Below are 22861 nucleotides of genomic sequence, written 5' to 3' on the forward strand. Positions count from 1 at the left end.
CAAAGGTCAGGTTTGCCACTGTAAAACCATCTCTGCACCAAAGCGACAGACTGTAAGCTTACACAAATATCAACAGAACATAGTTGTTTTTTTTTCTTCTTTGCCGCACAGGGTCAATTACCTGTGTTTCCAGTATCAGACAGCCCACCCTAAATTATTTCCCTGCATCCAATAAGATTTGTTTATTCAAGGTGGTGTGTATAGTGCATTCATGTGCAGTTCTTTGACATCACTAATCAAGTTTGGTTGGGAATGCAGTGCTCTTTCCTGTTTAATGAAGCTCTTACACTGTGGAAAATGTTAACAACTGCACATTTAGAAATAACAAGTGGTATTTGGTTTTTACATAACATTTGGCCCATATGTTATGTTGTTAAAGCACCTACCATACAACCTGACGGACAAGATGGTTTGTTACATAAAACCATCTGAGAAGAATTTCTTTTGCAGTTTCTCATTGACACTGCCTTGCTCTTTAAGCCTCTGTCACTTCATTCAACATTAGCAGCAGTCAGGTACACTGTGAAGACAATCTGCACCCTGTATGTAGTAATGGAGGGCAGGATTAAAATCACATGTCTCGTTACACTTCCCATGTGCAACCCATCACCTCATAAATGCTGCTGCTTTGTCATAGTTCCAGTTCCATTCTTCCATTTTCTTTTTTCTGACAATGCAGGTAATGAGAAATAAACTTTGACCTGAGTAATTACTGAGAAACACAATCTTGATTAAATGTCCTATTACTCACTGGTTTCTGTACATATAGTACACATAATAACCCATAATAATCCAATTATGGCTAATAACCGCACAGCTTTACTCTCTGTTGCTTATAATACTGTTTCATTATGTTTCAGTGCTTGATAACAGAATCTGTGTTATAAGTTGAAGGTTCCCCTTCCCCTTAATGCTACAACATCAAGAGTTTCCTAACAAAATTCAATTTCAAACCCATGAGTAATGTTACAGTAATGGTTTAACTGTGTTTTGACAAGTCCAAAAATAAAAACAGCTTTGACCTTTTCTGTTAACATATTCCTTGTCTTGTGAGACACACTTCTCTTTTAGCAGGCTGTTAGCTGGTAGAACAGGAAGTTAGTTGTTGTGTCGAGAACATTCAAGATGAGAAAACAATGGATGAGACAAGTTAAAGCCATGTCATTAGCAGAACATCTTTGGTATGTTTAATTCAGCAGTACAGTATTCAACATACAAAGTTATACAATAAAGAACACATAATACAAAATCAATGAGTGCAGAGTTGAGCAACTTTTAACAGATTTTTTAAGTTGGTATTGAAAGTGCTGATAGAGCTGCAGCTCCTCACACTGGTGTTCCATTGATTTGTGGCTGTTGCAATGATGTTAAAACAAACACACATGCTTATTTTTTTAAGAAAATGTAGGTGAATAAATGAAGACAAACACTACAGAAGCAGGATCAAATGATGAGGAAAACCTTGGAGGAATGTTTGAGAATGCACTGTGGCTTCGATGTGAGAAGCACTAGTGGTATTAAAAAAATACTACCAAGCATACATGGCTGCAAAATAAGCTTTTTGTGAGAAATGTGGAGCAAGTGAAAACACACATTTAAAGACACACTCATGGCAACAGCTGTGCGGAATTAAACCCTGCCTTTGGAGTTAAATAACTTAAACACAGCCCCTAGTTTCAATCGTTGCATCAAGTTGGTAAAGATGAATACGCACCACTTTAAGGCAGATGATTGCCGCAAACAGTGACAGAGGCTTTGCTGTGTTGTTGTGAGATCACTGAGGTTGTCTCTGAAGGGTGATCCCAGTCAAAACATAAGCCTGGGATGGGTGCTCAAGTGTGGACATGCCTAGAATTTAAGATAAAGATCCCATAAATCGTTAGGTAAAAGAAAAGGCTGTAGAGACATGAACAAACATAAGCAGTTTTTAGGGGGTGCAAGTGAGATTTAAAGACCCGATAATGAAGAAAGCTATTTATGGCTGCCGTGAAATGGCAGATCTCTCTGAACAAGCTGGACTGTTCGCCTCATAGCGTGACTTTATGAGGCAGTATTGGATATGTTGAAAGGCTTGTGGCTCACTGCTGCTGACATATTTGTGTGACACTGTTAGAAATTTGAGAAAAATGTGGAGTTGCTTTCCAAGTTCATTGAAAACATCCAGGGCCTGTTAGCAATCATAGTTGATGTGGTAACATGGTATCATGTGCTATTATTTGGTATTTGGGATATCTGAACATTGTCCACACAACCCCATACACATGACACAAGTGTAACAGAAGAAATAATAAGAAAAGAAGAACATTTTAATTTCTGGCAGCGTCTGCAACTTTGGAAGAGAGAGTATCAATGCGGGGAAGCCCGGTCTTGTTTGTTATTGAATCCTGATGGGCTCATAATAAGGATTTTTCTTTCTTTCTTTCTTTTATTTTGAAAGACATGTGTTTTACTTACACATGACCTCAAAACCTCAGCATAATTCACCTGTCAACTCAGTATCATAATACAGTGATCCTCAAACCATTTTACATCAAAGACCCCTAAACCTACACAAATGAAGATTTTTGTCCCAGGATCCCCCCTCTGATTTTTACTTTTAGATTTTTTCCTAAAGAAAGTGCATAAAACCCATGACCAAAATATTCATATATTTTGTTATTGTCTTACTTATGGATGGAATTATAATGAAAATAAACGATCCCCCTTGGAACACCCTCAAGGATCCCAGAGGATCCCCCAGACCCCACTTTGAGAACCACTGTCATAATATGTGAGAGAAGAGGACATCTTACAGCAGTTGCCCATTAGCTCTTCAATTCATGACTCCCCTTTCAGTATATCGTGAGAATGCGAGCAACCACTGGGAGACAGTTTGAATCATGTTTTCATTTTTTCCAATTTCCACTCTGTGGAACGTTATTTCTTAGTCTCTCCAGCTTTAAACCACAGCGCTACATCTCCCTTTATACCCAAACGGCTTTTGTTTTTTTCTTGTTCCCTGTTCTCTGCCAAGCTCGCCCACCAAGGCTTTCTGTGACATTTAGAATCTTCCAAAAATGCTTTAGTTTGTTTATGCGGTGGACCAGAATCAGCTGTTGTCCCATTCAAAGTTTGGTTGGGGGATCAGAGAAACAGAAGATGTATTATTACCTTTGTTTGAGGACTGTGATTCATATCTGTCAGGGTACGGAAAGAATGCACAAATATCAACAATGATTTTCATCCAGGACAGTAAATTTGCTTCATTGTAAACTATGATGTCCATATAGTTGGTGTTTCATACATGTTCATTTCCATCACAAGTTACAACATCCAAGTACTTGCTTTCTGATTTGCAAGGGATAAATTTAGACATCTAGCAGAAGATGATTTCAAGAGCTTTGACAGACCGCCTTGAGACTGATAACAATCACTTTAAGCGATATGATATGTGATAAGTGTCGGGCATGCCTAACGCAGCCACCTGAATTCCGCTTTGTTTTGTATTTTTCTCTGTGTATGAGCCCAGTCCAAAACTGATGACACTACTTTTCAAGTCGATGAAAAGATTCCAGACAGCCAAGAATAGCTCACAGTGTTGATTAAAAACACAGATGCCCCCAGACTCCACTACCAACACCACCAGTAAATCAGACTTTGTGTCTTGAATAGCATATAATCACTGTTTATTTTGATGTGGGAGCAGTTCATCAAGATCGGTTTGTTCTGTACATCAGCACACAGACCTTTTCAAACCTGCAGCGCCTGCTCGAGTTGTTTTGGTGGTCTAAACAAGGTATGACAACAAAACCCGACTCATCAAACTTAGACATATAAATAAACGTCTGTTACCTTCAAGCCCTTGCCAGTTGAACATCACACAATTTTAGGCAATTAGGCCTAACACTAACTGGTCAATCTGTACGTATCTCTCATTACACTGAGTAATTAAATCTGGTGCCAGTGGCGACATACCCATGCTGGCCAGTTGAATTCATCTGCTCATGCTCTGCCAATAGAGCGGATAACTTCCAGTTAACTCTCTGCTAATCTAAACAAGTATAAAATAATTTAAACGTGAGGCTCTTCCAGGCTTTCCAAATGTTATCAAACCGATCAGATCAAATCCTGATAGTGAAATGAGTCATTTCGTGAGGGGTTGTGTGAGACTCAAAACAATCTGTCCACTGTTTTACAACCGCAACTAGTAGCAACAGAGTAGGCTGTGACATAAGCATGTGTTGACAGTATTTTTGCAACTACTCTGACTGCCAGAAGGGGGAGACAAAAGTCCCACACTGCACCTTTAACTACAGTTGATTAAAATAGAAATGACTGAGAAAAAAAAAGGTGTTAAAACTTAAACAATATCCGTTGTAATGTCAGTATAAATGGAGAATTCTTTTGTAGTGACACAGCACAACAGAGTCTACAAATAGTGCCTCCTTATCCATAATAAGCCTTGGAGTGGCTCTAAAAACTTCAGTTTTCCATCTACAGCTTTCCTTCCTTTCCTTGAAATGCCTTGATGACACTCTTGTCTGATCATGAAAAAAAAAAGGTGGCCGTTTCCTCCCTTAAAGCCATGGAAGTAAACTGGGACATTAATCAAAAGATTGACAGGAGGATGAACCTGTGGACTGTATGACCCAGCTTATTGGCTGCTATTTGTTGCTAGCACTGCCCTTTCCTGCACATCTGCGTGAGAACAGAGATCTCTGTACAGGATCTACTGGAACTAAATGTTTTCAAATCAAGATAATATTCCCCTATGCATTGCTGGCATGCTTTATACTCTCTGAATCTGGCAGACCTCCAACCCGTGACTGCATTTCCTTTTTCTCTCCTTACTTTCAGTGTGTCCCTACTTCATACCACATGCTAACACTTTAAAGTAGACACTCTGCACAGAGGTTATTTAGGTTCAGCCTAAAGAATTCCGTTTTTTTTCACTTTCAGTTCTATTTTTTGCTTGTTTTCTGTCACCATCGAACATGTTTGGGAAGTGTATGGAGCTGAAAGTGGTTAGTTATACTCATGCTCTCATGTTATCACTACTTTATACTTATACTATACTCAATAGTCAGACTAGACTGCATGTAGAAAAAATATAAACCCTCACAGTTCTTAGGACTTTACTTAATTACCCAAAGATGAAAAGATGTCAAAGATGACCTCATTACCTGAGTAAGAAGGTTTCTTTTTTTTACCTGGAATGAATCTTACAAGAAAAGCATGTTCTGCATTTCACCAATCCTATAATGTACTTGTCTTTCTAAAAGGGGAAGTGTTAATGCTGAAAAGGGGCCTCTCTTGGTTTCAAATGACACCTTGGCTTGAAAAAGACTTTGAAAGTATTGGAAGAAGCTTTTAGGGTTGCTTTGTTTTGTAGGAGAGTATATTGTCACTGCTTAGTATGGTTAACAGTAGCAACTGTTTTAACATGGCATGAATTTTACATTAATCAATGCTACAGTCTTTCTTTCACCCCTTTTGGTTTTCAGTCATCCGTGGTCTTGACTGAGTCTCCTGTCCACCACCGTAGATATAACTGGCTTTGTTGTGCATTGCAACACACAAATTAGTCCACATTAGCATGTGAAGTTGCACAAGCGACTCTGCGCTTTGTCTGAATGCCTGAAAAGCTTTTCCTCTTCAGGAGGAACCTGGGTGGGAACCACTTGTGTGTTACACTGCCCTGTGAAGCTGGCAGGTGAGCAAGAGCAGACGCTTGTCTCTTAAGGTGTCTACATGTGGAGCTTTCATAATGCTGTCTAATGTATAGATACAAAAAATATATTCATGGGCTCTACTTGGAGGGCACAAGAGCGTGGCTAGTCAGATGTCAGGCAAACCCATCCCAGTACAAGAGGCTTTTCTTTAAAATCATAAGTTATTTGATTGTGAAAGATGTTAAAAACATGTAAGACGGTCTGACTCATGCATAATGTGGAAACCTCTACATGTGTCCAATGCTGGAACTTTTGAAAGGAAAAATATTTGCATATTTATCAATTCTAAAAATGTTAATGAGGAAGAAAGAGCTAGTGTAATTTTAAGGATTCTGACAAGATAACTGAGCTTTTCTTGTTGAAAAACCCATATCAAACGCACATTATTATTCAAACCATGCCTTGAGGGGATCTTTAGTCATATTTCCCCTGCAGCTACATGAGTGCACAGGGGCAGCGCTGCTCGGAAGAGAAACAGAGGAGAAGAACACGATGCCGAGTTCACCACTGGGGAAAGAAAACTAGGATGAAAACAAACAGACAGCCATAAAGAGGCCCACTTACTCACGCAAACACTGAATAGAGGGGGAAAAAAGACAGCATGAAAGAGTTTGTGGATTATCCAGATTTGGATTTGAACTTGCATGGTCTACATTTGTCTGTGTATGCCAGGCTGAAGAAAGAATTATGTATGTGTGTGAGTGTGTGTGTGTCTGTTTTTTTACTGATATACTTATACTTTTTGTCTGTCTGGCTACATGTATGACTCACATTTTTTCTCTGTCATAGTAGATGAATGCATGGATTGTGTGTGCACGGCCCGCAACTTTGTGTGTGGATGTGTGACTGTCAGACTGGGCAGGTCTGTGTGTTTGTGTAAACGCCGTGTGAGTTCCAGCTGAGGGGCGGGGGGAATATCTTGTGTGTCTGTGTTTGTGGGGGAGTGTTCAGGGGCCCAGTCTCTCCTTAAAGAAGTTGCGTGACAGGACTGGACGGACGGGTTGGGAGAGGCCATATCCTGGGATTTTCCTGTAGTGGCCATCCAGATAAGGGAAGCACTCTTGTCGGCTATTGCTTACAAAACCCCCCCAGGGGCATATGTGAGAGGACCTAGTGTGTTTGTGTGTGTTATTCCTGTGTGTGTGTGTGTGTGTGTGTGTGTGTGTGTGTGTGTGTGTGTGTGTGTGCGTGCGTGCGTGCGTGCGTGTGTGTGTGTGCGTGCGTGCGTGTGTGTGTGCGTGTGTGCGGATACGCGAGCTGCCAGATCAGTTGTTCCAGCAATGAGAAAACCTGTCTTCTGGTGGGAGAGCAACACTTGAAGCTCAACTCAAGCCAAAAAATAGCCGACTTTGCTTCTTTCTTTTTTTTGTCCTGCTACACACGTTTGATGTAACATTCTGATTATTTATAGGACTTGTCCACACTCTTGTATGTCTTCATCTCTGGGAAGCGTAGTGCAAAAACATAACAGCTGTGTGACTGCCGACCAAAGACACACTGTATACACACAGCTCAGCACAGCCTAAGCAACACTGTTGCTCTCATTTTCTTGTTCAAGCTTATAATAATCTATGGTAGAATATTGAAGCAAGTCAAAGATAATATATTATGTAGTAAAAGGCATCACATAGAGAATCTCCTGCCATTATAGCATGTGATTAAATGCAGATTTACCCTTTACTTCCACCTTAATACTTAAACCTTTCTGCAGTGTTTCAAGATTATAATAACCAGCAGTGAAATGTAACTAAGAACACTAACTCATGCTACCACAGGGACATAACAAGACTAAGAGCTGCAGTTTTCATCAAGTTTGCGGCCATAATATTGATGTATTCAGCACCTGATTCACTAAGGCAGCAGCTCACGACACAGTCAGCTCCAGGACCCGATGCATCCTGTAAGTGACAGAGAGCTCATAGCCATTGTCAGCAGTTTCTGTGAGGTGTCTCAGAAAAGAAATGACAGTAAGGCGACTGCCAGACAGCTACAGCCATTCACTCCATTCAGATAAGCGAGCGGCTGTAATGGACCTGTCATGGAGCAGAGGTGCAGAGGTGGCTGCATCTTTATTTGGATGCTGTTGGACTAGTTCTCAAAATATTACTCATAAAAGTATTATGACTAAACTATTTTCAGTACAGGCAATAGACACTTTCATGTTAAATGGAGCCAAACACAGAAGAACAGAAAAGTTAAGTTGTAGCCTGTAGTTGTTTTTTTTACAGATCATTTATAGTACAAAGCCAAATTCAGATTTAAATACTACCTATCCACTGTTAGTGTGTTACAGTGTATTATATAAGCATATATTTAATGCATGTTTCTTTTCCCCAACAAATCTCATTTGCATTCTGTTTACACCTGTTCTACAGAGATAATAACAACATCTGTTAGAGTCTACAGCCCTGCTAGAGGCTCTGTTGTTAATTTAATGGCAACCCATCTAATAAGTGAGATGTTTCAATCTGGACCAATGTGGAAGAACGACAGACATGCCACTAGCATGGCTGAAAATGCCATAAATATGTACTTGCCTCGTGCTAACAAGGTGTACTTGTGTCTTCCAGGCTTTAAAACATGTGGTACTAGCATTTTTCAACCATAAACAACCACAAGTATGCCCATGATCACCCCCCTCCAACAATAGCATCATTCTTCTGAATTATAGTGGCAGCCTAAAACACAACATGATATTGTGGGCTTCTTAGAATAATGATAAGAGTGGTTTCAGTAGGGACAGAATGGCTCATTTCATACACAACACTGAGAGCAGACGTCAAGGTAAATCTAAAACAAATAGGCTGTCTGTCGGTGTTGCAATGAGTTTGGTTATCTGGTTGCAACAAAGATAACTTCTCCCTCATATGAAATATACACCAGAGATGTTGCCAAGTATTTTGTAATACCTTACCTGGAAATGGTTGTATAAACTGGCTCTGTTGTCTGGCTGGCAGGTTTTTGACACAAACGGCTTAGGTGAAGCCCAGTGGTGTCCTGTTACTTCAATTTCTTTACGTCATAGAGTGAAGTCACAGATGCGATTGGTAGACAGCCCCTCGATAGTGGCCTAATTATCTTAACAGAATCCGCTGAGTGCATATTGCCCTCAGAGAATAAACCTTTTGTGCTTGCACATGCCAAGGCATATAAAACAAGTTCAGACAGCAAATAGTTTATTTGACTTTTTTTTTTTACTTTAAAATGAATAAGCAAGCAGCTAAATACATCTGGAGTGTGTAGAAAAGACAATAATGAGCATGTTTCAGGCAGGATGTAAGATTTAATACCTCTGTTATATGACATTTTGCCAAGTTAACTGAAGTCTTGTTTATCTATTCCCCTGTACAATGCTGCATATACACTTAACTTCCATCCTTCTGATAACATTTGCATAATTTGCTGCAGTAGATTTAGAATTAATTGATGCCATAGTGTATCATATTTTTGATACGATATTGACCTATCACAGATGTATCAGTATCAGTGAATATGTTGTCCAATATGTGCCCATATTATTTATTTTTTAAAGTTATATAAACAATATTTTAAGTATACTTGTTCATTTTTCACTTGGTCATTTTACACAAAAAAGTTGATCCTTGCAGTGTAAAATATCACGGCCCCCCATTATATATCTTTGTCATAAGTGTTTGATAACAGCATTTGAGGGATCATTGCTAAAAAATGTGTGTTTATGTATAAATTCTGTACTTATAATAGTATCGGCCGATATATATAGATTTTGGAAGTTTTTGCTCCCTAATATTGGTATCGGCCCCTAAAGTCCAGTATATGTTGGGCCCTATGTAAAACCTCTAAGATGTTGATATTTCAGGGTAAGTTTTAGGTTTATTTTAATGTAACTTTCTTTTCCCCCCCTTTCTGCAGCCAACATGAAGAAAAGTAAGAGCAGCGTGTTGTTTCCGGGAGTCAACGGGCAGGACGGGAACAGCATGGACACCACAGGCTTCTCTGAAGGGGAACTACTGCTCCAGGTAAACAGCAGGGCTAAGTTGACTTCTGGGGGGTGGGGAGGGGGGTCCACTCAGACACATGTGTCTGAAAGAGTCCTATTTTTATTACTTTGTGATCCATTTATTGTTACGTCTGATGGCTCAATGTTCTACAGTGTTTAGGATTTGCTTTGTTTGGTTTTTATTTTTCAACCTGAAGCATAATCAGTTTGTTTTCTCTTCACTTTCCACCAATGGAGGCGTATTTTAAACTGCCCTCACCACCACAGGACCATGTTTACTGTCAACTACGCTGGTCGGTGTCCTCTGGCTTGCAGAAAACACATGGACTTTTATATGCATGTGAAAACAGAATTTTCAACAAAGAAAATGTGTCAAACTGAATTTGACGAGTCGTATCTGTAGTTAGTTTGAGTTTATTTTCAACTCTAACCAACAGCACCACAGTCATAGAGGCAGCGAAGCTTTCAACCACTGCAGCGTTACTGCCTTATCGAGGTCACCTGACTTCACACTGAAAACATTATAAAACAGGCATGGTGCTACACCCTTACAATATGCACGATCCATGCAAAGTGACAGCAAAAACCACAAAGTGCCAATCCCATGTACCCAACTATTCAGACGAAGGTACTATTAATCCGCTCACACACAAGAACAGTGTGTGACAGGTCAAAGCGAGTACATATTTGATCTGTTCATATAACACAGCTGTCACAGATCAGACCAGTCTGCAAGTGTACATTCATACACACTTCTGAACAATTGAACTACAATTGCAATCACTTGTTTGACCACATGTGCACTCTGTCTCCCTTTTTCTCGTGATATTATGAGACTGGTTCGGCAGCAGCTACATAGACTAGAAGTCATTTAAACGTCAAACAGTGTCTGTTAATTTCCCAACTATTCTTTGAAGCGCAGCAGTGTCTGGCCTGTGTTCATCTGTGCTCAGGAGCAGGGTCATGAAGTAAGGTCAGAAGGCATGCGTTGACCCGCTCAGGTCAACTGCCATCACAGATTGAAGCTGTATCACTTAAAGCAGCTCTAAACGGCTAACACAAGAAAAGCAGCATAAACTCTCACACACACAAAGCAGAAGCACAAACTGTAATAATACACAGATTAAAACCAGCCACTCTGAATAATAATGCAAATACACCTTTAGAACACTTTCATTGAATGTTGTCATGCTGTGTTGAAGAGAAGGTCACATGGGCTGATTGATTAGTAAGCTGAACAGCCTGAGGCTAGCAGGTGCATAAATCCATAGTCAGACTTTGTTTATTTGTGTGTTAGTCGTGTTGTGTAGAGCTAATCCAGCTCTATCCATTTGAGGAGGAAGTTATGACAGGTGAGGCTGCTTGTCTTGGGGCCTCTTGCCAAAGCCCGGCCACGCTTTGTGATTCTTAACAAAAACCCGCGCTTGTCAAGTGCCCCTTCGCCTTTTTATTGATGTTCACCTGTCAGGTACATTTTCACAGTTTGGCCTGCATAATGATCACAACAGACGGTGATTATGTAATACAAAAGGGCTTTTGAGAGGCAGCAGCTGGTGACAAGTATTTTTTATTAAAAAACAACCAGCAGGATTTACAACCCAGTATCTTCTGCCAAGCATCCCTCATACTAGAAAAAGGGAAAGTAGTTTGAAAATTCACATCTATTTACAGCAGAGCTTTTTTTTAATTTTAAAGCCGTTAAATTTGGACAAAATGATACTTAATCTGATTTTATGCTCTAATCCGTATCTGTTTTTGACTGTTAAAAGCTGTTGGAAATTGGATTATAAAAATGCATTTTTCAAACCTGTAGCTTTTAGTTCTTCTTTTATCCTTACTCATGTGCTGAATAATGAGCTGATTATATGGGGTTTCTCTCTTCCTTTCCTTTTTTCTCCTCACTTTCTGTTAGTGGATGCACCAGAGGACCCTGTTTACTGTAAACTCTGTTGAAAATTTCCCTGGTTGCTGCAAACTGTTAAAATATTTGATTGCATGTGAAAAATGTAATCCAGATGAAAATCATTTTACCCTGTTAACACCCACTTTTCCATGAGGCTCTAGCATCTTCACAGCCTGCTATGAAAAGTTACATGATTATGATCAATATACAATAAAACACTATATGTATCAATAGATTTGAACAAAAAGTATTTTGTTGAAAAATAATTTAAAATAATCCACCACACAATAAACTAAGAAACTAATGTTAATTCTCACTGAATGTCTGACCATGTGTTCCCTGTGCAGGCGCTGAATGGATTTGTGATAGTGGTCACATCAGATGGATCGATGTTCTATGCCTCTCCCACAATCAAGGAGTACCTGGGCTTCCAGCAGGTGACATTCTACCCTTCTGGCTCCTCTTAAAGAGACAATACACATACAGTCGTCTGAGTGTCAAATACTTAGTTTCACATGGAATGATAATGAATGAGTTTGTTGATGAAGTGTTGTGCTCTCTCTTTCTGCATACAGTCAGATGTGGTTCACCAGAGTGTGTATGAACTCATCCATACTGATGACCGCCCTACGTTCAGAGAGCAGCTCCACTTTGCTCTAAACCCCTCACCTGTGGGTGCAGAAGGAGATGGTAAAAACACTGCACATTTATTCAGGTTTTAACCATTAGGAAGCCTGTACGCCTCTGTATGAGACACAAGCCTGACATAAATCAGCGGTTCATGGTTTTAGGTAAACGGTTCTGACATGTGATGATTTATCTCTTCCTACTGTCTCAGTCATGCAGGGTCCCATTAATACAATGATGTACAGTCCTGACCAGCTTCCCCCAGAGAACTCATCCTTCCTGGAGAGGACTTTTGTGTGTCGCTTTCGCTGCCTTCTGGACAACTCCTCTGGCTTTCTGGTTAGTGCAATATTTTAAGTCCAGTTGTCAACAAAAGAGCCAAAATGGGGTCTAATGTGACTAAGAGGTCTTTGCTTGACTAGATAAACATTAGGGGGAAAAATGATGATGGTTGAAGCCAATTTAAGAGACAAGCACCCGTTAGACTTCTTTGTCTTGTTAAGCTGTTTCTACTTTACATTTTAGAGAATCACATATGCTTCTTCCCTGAAACCAGGCCCTGAAAATGCAAGGACGACTGAAGTACCTTCATGGCCAAAGCTTCATGAGGGAAAATGGGACATGTACCCAATCTCAGCTGGCACTGTTTGCCATCGCTATGCCCGTCCAGCCTCCATCTATTGTGGAGATCCGGACTAAAATCCTCCTCTTTCAAACCAAGCACAAGCTGGACTTCACACCCATGGGCATTGATAACAGGTGACACAAATTATTCTACTCTTGTCTTTTTAACTTATTATTGTGGCTAATTCCAGATGCTCCATCTCAAAACACAATCTCCTAACATTACGCATGTTCCCGAGTTCATTACAAATACACTTCACTCTGGCCCATTTTGTGAACTGTTGCTTGTGAGCTGACTTTTATTCAAGGAGCACAAACTTTATGTTATTTTCTCATGTCTTTTCTCCAGGGGGAAGATTGTTCTGGGCTATTCAGAGATTGAACTGTGCATGAAAGGCTCCGGCTACCAGTTTATCCACGCTGCTGATATGATGTACTGCGCTGACAACCACATACGCAGTATGTTGACAATTTAATGTACACTTTCACATTAGATTTAATACTGTATTAAATTGAAATGCAGATGTCCTTTTATTGCTGTCTTCAAGAAAAGCTTGCACTGACCTTGTTGTATCATTGTGTATGGTGTGTACAAGCCAAACAAATTACACATCAGAATATATCTACTGCTACTACACTATTAACCTCTCCTCTTTTTTTGTATTTTTACCAGTGATTAAAACAGGAGAGAGCGGACAGACTGTTTTCAGGCTCCTGAGTAAGTCGGGAAGCTGGGTGTGGGTGAAGGCCAACGCCAAGCTGATCTTCAAAGGAGGAAGACCGGACTTCATCATTGCATATCAGCGAGCTTTAGTGTGAGTGTTTATTCCCTTAATAACTTGACGATCAGTGGCTCTTTTAGTCACTGGGATTATGAAATCATATGGCAAAGGGCACACTGTTAACCAGGACAGGAAAAACCCATCCAATAGCATGAAGAGCATCTCCAATGATGGTAAATGTTTCACCACAACAGGTTGCCAGATATGTTTGTTGAACAAAGGTTGCTTTGCTGTTCTACTTGTTTTTGTTTTTAGTGAATCTTAGTGTGAAATACCAGCTGCCAAAGGCACCTTCCAGGTGTTTTTTCTCACCAAGCTCATTTAGTCTCTGACTTTGGTGTCAGTAATGTAATGTGGACCCTGTTTGGTCTGTTTCAGCAACGCTGAGGGTGAGGAGTATCTCCGCCAGAGGAGGATGCAGCTCCCCTTCAGCGTCACCACAGGAGAAGCCATCCTTTACAACACCGGCCCTACGATGGACATTCAAGAGCTTCAGTTAAATAAATTGTTCAACAACAAGGACATGTACAAGGACGTGACAACCGGCTCAATGGTGGACTGCTTCCTTAAACAGGATGACTCCATCTACATGGAGCCAGTGGAGACCCCCTTACCTGTGGATCAGGTGTTTAGGGAAAGCCGGGCCCTGGTCAGCATATCCAGTGATGCATGGCAGGAAAGTGGGGTTGGAGCCACGACAGGGGAACCAGTTGTTGTGAAGGAGGAGGCCAAGCAGTCGGTAATGGCTGTGATCGACAGGCTGGAAGAAATGGCTCAAAATGGCGACTTTTGTGCTGCGTTGGAAAATCTGGAGGTCGGTGATACAGAGTTGATGGAGTTGGAAAATACTCTCAAGAGATTAAGTCAGGATGGTGATCAGCAGAATAACGTGAGATCTGAGCTGGACAGTATCCTCACCAATGACATATTTGACTACATCGATTCTGTTCTGTTCAAGGAGAAGGGAGAAGATAGTCTGAATGCCAACCCTTCCACCTGCTTCACAGGGGTCAATAATAACCAGCAGGACCCCTTCAGTCAGATTTCACCCACTGGACTGTTTCAGACACCAAGCCCTGAGGGCACCTACTCTCCAATGAATGGTGTCTATGCTCACCAGCAAGATACAATGAATGAGCACATGAATACAGGGAAAAGCCAAGGAGGGTGTGCTCAGATATTCAGCAGTACCCAGAAACTCTCCCACCATGCTCCCCTGATTGCTCAGGCTGACACCAATCTGCCCCCTCTTCAGCAGCTGCAGCTTCAGGACATTTTCAGCCCAGCGATAGAGCTTCCTGAGCTCACCATCCCTGATGCTTCAACTCGTGCCCCTTTTCAATCCTGCGGGCAGGCATCCATGAACAATATGGGCTTCTCACTGGGGATTCCTGGCCAGACGCAGTCCGGCCAACGTCTTCTGTGTCCTCAAAACAACATGCAAGCCCCTGCAACAGCAGCAAATGGACAGCTGCAGCAGAGCTCTGTTAAACAACCAAACCATGTAGCACCCATCGTTTTGGACATTTTGCCACCACTGATTCCTTGCAATGACTTTGCTCCCTCTATCACACCTAATATTCCCATGCCCTTTTCCACACCTTGTCTGCAAGGAAGCAGACCTTTTGCACCACACAACCACCAGGTTCAGCAGTGGCCGCAGAGCCAGCAGCAGAAGCTGCATCACCCTGGCATCATGCAGAACGGACATCAGGCAGTGCCAGCATGCCTCAGCCAAACATCCGAAAGCCAAACATTCCCACATGCTGGCCATTGGCCTCAGAGTGTGAACGGACCTAACCACACTCAACAGGGAGAGCCGGCACATGGACAGACAGTTTCTCACAACAGCTGCATGTTCAACCAGAATTTTTCTTCCAGTCCAGCAGGGGGCAACAGCAACACCTTCACTCTCTCTGGGTCGTCTTGCCAGAGGGGGGTTGACACACCTCTGGATCAGAGTCCTCCTCAAGGTTCCTGCTACTTCCAGTGGAGCGGCAGTGAGTCTGTGGTGGGCACATCAGCCATCAACCAGGAGAACGCCAACATCAGTCCTCTGACCGTTCCGCCCAACATGTCCTCCTCGGAGCACACACTCAACATTCAGCGCTACCTGGAATGCCACAGACAGACACAGGTAAACATTTCCCACTGTGGCCTGGATCATTTCATCAGAGAAAGAGAAAACTGATAATTGATGATTGTATTTTCTATGTTGTCAACGAAGAGCAGTTCATAATTAAATGTTATATGATCTTTAAAAAAAAAAGAAGAAATTTGGTTTAATACAAAGAGTTGATTAATAACCTGAAATATAAAAGTTTAAATGAAAATGGTGACTCACCCTACTCACCTGTGCATATATCATATACTGCATATTCTGATGTATCTCTGACATTGCTTTTTCACTAGGAAACAGTTTTTTTATATTTTCCAAAAAGCTGTGCTTGTTTTCAAAGTGAACTCTGTGCTTAACCTTCATTTCCTCTCTCTCTCTGTTCAGCAGGATGAAAGAGTCTCAGCTGAACACAATGGAATTTTTGCCACTCCTGTTTGTGATGTACCCATGTACCTCGCAGAGTAGAGCCGAGCTGTGTTGTTGTTGCAGCAAATGCAGGCGAAGGACGAAACACAGTATAGTTTGCCTGTATCAGTGCTTATCCACCCACTCTCATGTTATTGTCATATTTTTTGTATCAGTCACATACATACTTTTTTTCCAATCTGTAATGTTTAAAAGCTGTAGCTTGTCAGTTTTTAGTGAAGATACACTATAAATAATAATAATGAAGTATAAAAGTCACAAGTGCGTTTACCAGGATGGAGCTTGAGCCAGCTACGAGGATTGGTCAAGCGAATCCAAATAGCCAAAGAAATATGCGTTTATAAGGGAAACCAGACATCGTCACTTCCCTGTTTTCAGCGAGGGACATTCATTTGTTTCCCTAAATTTAAATACATCAAAAACAGCAGAAAACTGAACGTGACAATTTTCTAAGATTATCATTTTGAACTTTTATACTGACCAAATGGAGACCTTTTCTTTAAAAGAAGTTGTCTCCACCTAAAAATACATCAGTGTAAAGAATCACTGAAAGTGATAGCTACCTTAAGACACAGCTGTACCTTCAAGTTGATATTATTAAACATCAAATAATCTGTATATGTTAAATGCAAAACCTTAAATGTGGTAAGTGCATTAATACAATGTGTAATTTGCTGTTTGTTTTCACTAGGTCTGCTTTGACCAACAAAAGTCTCATATGTACAGTATACGTTAACATGTAAAACATGCATTATGTCTCTCTGTGTGCAGTATAGAAGTGCTTTTATGGAGAAGGCTGTCCAGTTAGTTGCAGGGCTTGAAACGCAGTATTGCACCGACAAACTCTTTTTCCCCCCTGCAGCAGTGAGGTTGTTAAGTCAACTGCACCAGTTTGGTATCTCAGTGACTAGCTGTGCACCACAGTGAGAGGAGAGGAGCAGTAGAGGGTGTGGCAATGTTTGTCCTGTAGCACTGCAGTCTGATATGCACTGTCATTGCCCAAATGTTTGGATTGGACACACCTGAAGAGGACTGGTTTAAACGGAAGGTCCTGAGGGAGGTTTTAGCAAAGAGGTTTTAATACATCTACAGTTTGACATGTGACTGTATCCACACACATTTTTTGCACCAGTTTGAGTATGAAAACCTCTGCTTCTGCCCCAACAGTCTAATTAGAGACTACAAGTGGAACAGATAGCTGCCACCTTCAGTTGGCAGTAAAGAGAGTCATCAGAGTTGTTGTTGATGACAGATGCTGCAAAGAAATCTCTTTAAATTATGCCATAATTGGACCAAAACTTAAGCTTTCAACCTGGCGGGCAGTGACTTTTGTAAGACTAACTCATCGTTGGCACCGTGATTGCAGTGCTCTACTGGATTGGCATCACCACACCCTAACCAAACCAGAAATAACCTCAGTGCGGTGCAGCCCTGGAAAAAGCCAGTTTGCCATGCCATTATAGAGCAGTGTTTTGCGCAGTAAAACAACACCAAAAAAGTTAGTTAAAATGTAAGAAATAAAAAAAGAAGTCTTAAAACCAAGAAAATCACAATCAGGGAAAAATAGTTTGGTTGTCATCAAACGACCCATCCGAGGGTCTGATTTATTCAGCCTGCTATCAGGGATTAAATAGCCACATAATTTCAATTTCAGTTAAGTATTTCCTAATACAGAAAATAAGCATAGCTGCAGTTAGGGTTTTTTTTTTTTTTTTTAAATGCACTGCTTGCAATCCTGTGCTTGTGGGCTATTTCAAGATGCATCATTTTAAAGCAGTTGAACTAACTATCTGTAAATCCTGTGCAGTTAAGCGTGAAGAAAACAGCCCATCAAATATCATGGAACTCTTTTTCAACATACCAAACCCCATTTCTCCAAAAATGTGCCTTCATTAATGTGGCACCACCCAAAAAATTTGCAACCTGTTTAATTTGAACAGATTTGTAATGAAACTCACACTGGTCTCCACCTCGCTGTGTGTGTGTGTGTGTCTGTGTGTGTGTGTGACACATATTTCCTAATTGAAATCATGTATTCATCTCATCAAAACACTCATATTGCATTGAAGACGTTCCAATTATTGGAGTATTGCATGAGTTATAATAAGCCTGCATGATCTCCTAATTCTTCAATGACAAAAAAAAAAGACAGTGATGTGGTTTTACAGATGCTAAATCTCTCTCAGAAGTACTCTACCACACTGACGACAGCTGTGTCCCATTTGTTGGGTCACCTCCTTTGAACGACAGCAAGAGTTGACTACGAGTCACGTTTACCTCGACATGTGATGATGACACTTCGGACCCGTTATGATGTACTGTTGTTGAAATGCAGACTTCAGAGGAGAGGGACTTGAATTTGGGATGCAGCAGATTTAAAAAAAAAAAAAAAAAAACCTCCAAATTTGACCTTTAGATTTCAGTCCCATTCTCACCGTAAATATACTGCTTATTGCCATAACCCCAAAGTTAAAATTGTATGATACACCCATACTGAGCCATATACAGTATACCCCAGTACATTTTTTCTTGTGTCTTCTTGCTGAATAGGCAGCTCCATATAAATATATCTGTGCCTTCTCATATAAAACATCTTTTCTCAACACTTTGCTGCACTAATTTAAGGGAAGCCATGTATATAGGAAATGCCCTTAAATTAATAAGGTTTTATCCCTAAGTGCATTTCAACACAGTAATTCCTTAAAGTCCATTCTCCGTTGCACAAATGGAAACAAGGGAAAAAAACTTCAGTCATGACTTATTTCTACAAAGGAGATTGTGAGGTTTCTTTCATCGATGAGCAGAATGAAAATGTACGTGTTTTAAAGAGTATTTAAAAACAAAATCTAGAATGTGGAGATTTGATCTACTTTCAGATCACGTGAACTTTTGATGTATCTGTTTTCTGTTTGTCCTCTTCAGAGTATTTTAACTTCATTTTATCTTGATTTTCACCAGATGTTTTTGTTTCTTTTTTTTCTTTTTGTTTCTTTTTTAATATCCACACTACAAGAATAACAAACATTCTGGATTAAAGCAAGCAAGAACAGCATTAACATGGCAGCTTTACTGTATTCCTGCACTGTGGGAAATCATTCAGTATTTTTACCGTTTCCCTGGGAAGCAATTGTGTATGTATCTGGAAATATCATTTGGCATAACGTTTAGATAAGAAAAAAATATGAAGTGGAATCACAAAGAGGAAAACCTGAAAGTTTTAGGGCAAAGATCGTCTCCTGTGACCCGGTTGGTCGTCGTTCTTTATTGTGTGGAAACAGCAGCGATGGAAACCTCACTCTCTCCCTCTCTCTCAGCGTGAAGCAGACTGTGGAGGCTAAGTACAGCCTATAAACTGCCTGTGATGTTGGACTTTGATACAGACATGTCATGACTAGCCACTATATTAACAAAAAAAAAAACAACAACAAAAAAACCTATAGCCAAATGTTTTAATTACAGCGGTGTTGATGTTTTTATGCTAACGTGCCTTTGACATTTACCGTAATTCTGTGCTTTGTTACAGAAAAAAAAAGAAAGAGGACAAAAAAAATCACAACTATTCAGTTTCATATAATCCACTTTTATTTAGCCAAGCAGTTATAATGTCTACATCATGATATATATGTTAAACAATAACCACCCTTTGTCTACTGTTAAAACGATTTCATAAATACATGTGTGCAATCAGTAAAACTGTGTTGTGTGTCCTATTTATTATATTTTATATACATATTTTAAACATCTTTTTTTTTTTTTACATTATGTTAAGTGGAGTGGACTGCTGCCCAACTAAGTTTTGTTATGTTTTGATATGCAGTGACAATAAAGCATCCGTCTATCTATTTCATCATGAAGTCAATGATAAACATCAGATGACACGCTGATCCATGGAGGGAAACTTGGAAGCAAAACTAGGTAGAGTACAAAATCCACAGTCCTTGCTTTGTGCAAACATGCATTTAAAAGTTTATCTGTAGTTTATATTCAGCTTCAGCAGTTTGAGTTAGACATATGAAGTGGATATCTGACACATTTACAGTCTTTTAAGCATCAAATTCCCTCTTTGTGTTTCCCTGTGGTGGAAGTATAGTAACAAAAAGAGGGACTTTGGCACTAAAAAGACGTTGGAAACGAAGATGTTCAAAATGTTGAAAGATATCTACTTGATTTTACTCATTTGGACAAATTGGCTTCAGGCAAACCACATTTTTCTCAGGAGGTCTGTGAAAGTGCATTATGAACAGGAGGAATGATTACAGCAAGACAAACTCATTACAATGTGCCACCTGACTGAGACAGACTTTAATAGGTCATTAATAATAATAATAGTATTAATTCACAGTTACATTATACAAATATATACATTATACTATATTAGCTGGTAGTTATGTAGAGCATTTCTGTGAAGCAGATCAGAATCTCTTCCCCCAGAACACACAGGTTATATTAAGGCTCTTTTTGGTAACACTTAAACCCACTATTTACCATGTGTAAGCATTAGTTGTTAACAGTTCAAATAGATGTAGTTGAAAGCAGATATGAGTATTTATGAATGTATTTGTAAACATCTAACTCCTATAGATACCCATAATTGGAGGCTGGCGTATAAACATGATAAATGACAATATACTAATACAGTTTTAAAATTTTAAATATGACTTTAAATGAGTATTTATAATTACTGATGAATATTGTACATTAATTCCTTATATCTATTTAACATTACAGTGTATTATATATCATTGAATAAGTGTTTGGATATTGCTACATGCTGCTGCATTATCCAGTTATCATGAGACTGTGATTTTACACCCACAGTAACTGTTTTTACATTCTATCAATTAATATATGATGTGGCATTCATCACCTGATCTATCATTATTTAAGTATATGATTTATACCTAATTATTGTGTTACCAAACTGTTTAACTACAGAGCAGTCTAGCTCCTTGATTAATCTTAAATGTCATTGTTTGGCTGCTAATGACTCCCAGGATGCATCCTGTTTGTCTTGACCTATGGCTATAAGCAAGAACATTTGTAAAGAATGACTGTCAGAGAGACTTCTTACAGCAGTGAGACAGCTTGGACAGTGCATGTTAACTGATATCACTGTGATCTAAATGTGCTGATGGCTATGGTTTCCATCCAAAGTCTGTGGGCTCAAAGGAGATGCTGAGATAGAGATAGGAAAGCAAAGAAAGGGTGCTTTCAATTTTGTTGATCATCTTTCGTGTCCTCAAACCCATGACCCCCAAATCAAGTGAGGATGTTCCAATCCTTTAAATGTGTCTCAGAGGAGAATGGAGGGAGGAGACTTGGCTTTTATCAAATGGCAACAACCCTTCAATGGAAATCTGTTGAGTGATGTGGTTGCTGCAGCTGATCTAATGAGATTGCCAAAAGGACTGGGCTCCAATATTTAAACTAATGGATTACTGCCATACTGTGGTTTCACTGTTGGTCACATGAAGAAACAATTTGACGCCATCACCATTTTTCACCATCAGACCAGATGAGAAAATTAGAAGATGATCCATCACTGAGGACAGGTTTGGGCATTATTCCTGTTTTATCGTGTGACCGAATCATTAATCCAACTGTGCACTCTTGAGAAACTGTCTTGAAGATGACCCTGACTATGTGAAGATTTCTCATTTGTCCTGACATCACCTCCTTTGTCTCTGTAGGGGAGGAGCTGCAATGTGAGGAAGCGATACAAATGAGGGAAGTGGAGGAGGTGGAGACATGATACACAGCACAGACCGAGAGGAGGGAAGCTGGAGACACAGCCAAGTAATGATGGTTTATATCCAGCAGAGGGCTCACTCTCCCTGCTCTCACCCCCCAGTGTGTCACAGTGCAAGTGAGCAGCGCTGTTAAAGCAGTAGTCTCACTGGTGATTAAGCTCATTTTGGCAGCTTTACTACATGAAACACTTTTGTTGTTTGACTTAACAGTATTGACATCATTCAATAACGGTCATTAAACAAAATTCTGGGGAGAAATCTATTTTTCTTAAGAGTTTAAAGATGAATAAAATGCTTTTTATGTCCTGCAAAAGGTCATAATCAACAAAACTAATAATGTGTTTAGAATTATTCCTGACTTATCTCCATGGCAACTGAGCAAACACCATCTGCTAAGGTAGATCATGAGATGTTTAAGCCTCTGGCAAAATTTGGGACCTCACGTTAAAGATTCCTTTCATATCCTGCCAGGATTTTCTTTGTTTTAGTTTGGTATTTTAGTTCCTGTTTTATTTTGAAATGTGCTTTCCTTGTGCTGTTACCTTGACTTTCTGTGTTTTCCTGCCTTTGTTGTTAACCTCATGTGTTTCACCTGTGTCTCGTATCACGCAAGTGGTGTGTTTATTCTTATTCTGAAAAATCCAAAATTTATATCTAAATATTGTTAATTTCCAAAAGTGCTGGATGCAAGATGTCTCTGGACTGGAGGATTCAAATCTCCACATCACATTTTTCTAAGTTTCATATTGACCCCAAACTAGTAGTGATGTCAAACTCATTTAAGGTAAGCATGAGGAACTTTCAACATTGGGTAGTGGGTGTGTAGCCCCAAACTAATAACAGTGTGCAAGGTTTGTAATACTAATAATAAGTAATACTGGACAAACTGTACATCTCTGGTTTATTTTCTTTCCTTTCTATTTCTCTTCTTTCTATGGTT

At 39.9% G+C, this 22861-nt stretch overlaps 1 protein-coding gene across 2 annotated transcripts in view; it reads left to right on the plus strand.

Annotated features, from left to right (window-relative positions):
- LOC133993422 (aryl hydrocarbon receptor-like) overlaps positions 1-19978 on the plus strand; it is a 32292-nt gene extending 12314 nt beyond the window's left edge. The window contains exons 3-11 of one of the 2 annotated variants that reach the window (XM_062432366.1): positions 9603-9709; positions 11941-12030; positions 12169-12283; positions 12432-12559; positions 12777-12979; positions 13194-13303; positions 13518-13659; positions 14005-15763; positions 16130-19978. In XM_062432366.1, the coding sequence (XP_062288350.1) occupies positions 9603-9709; positions 11941-12030; positions 12169-12283; positions 12432-12559; positions 12777-12979; positions 13194-13303; positions 13518-13659; positions 14005-15763; positions 16130-16210 (2735 nt within the window). In that variant the 3' untranslated portion in view covers positions 16211-19978. The remainder of the gene's footprint in view (positions 1-9602; positions 9710-11940; positions 12031-12168; positions 12284-12431; positions 12560-12776; positions 12980-13193; positions 13304-13517; positions 13660-14004; positions 15764-16129) is intronic. The other variant, XM_062432367.1, reaches the window with a different exon arrangement.
- The last annotated feature ends 2883 nt before the right edge of the window (positions 19979-22861 follow it).

This window comes from Scomber scombrus, chromosome 13, assembly GCF_963691925.1.
Source record: "Scomber scombrus chromosome 13, fScoSco1.1, whole genome shotgun sequence".
Classification (NCBI taxonomy): Eukaryota; Metazoa; Chordata; class Actinopteri; order Scombriformes; family Scombridae; genus Scomber; species Scomber scombrus.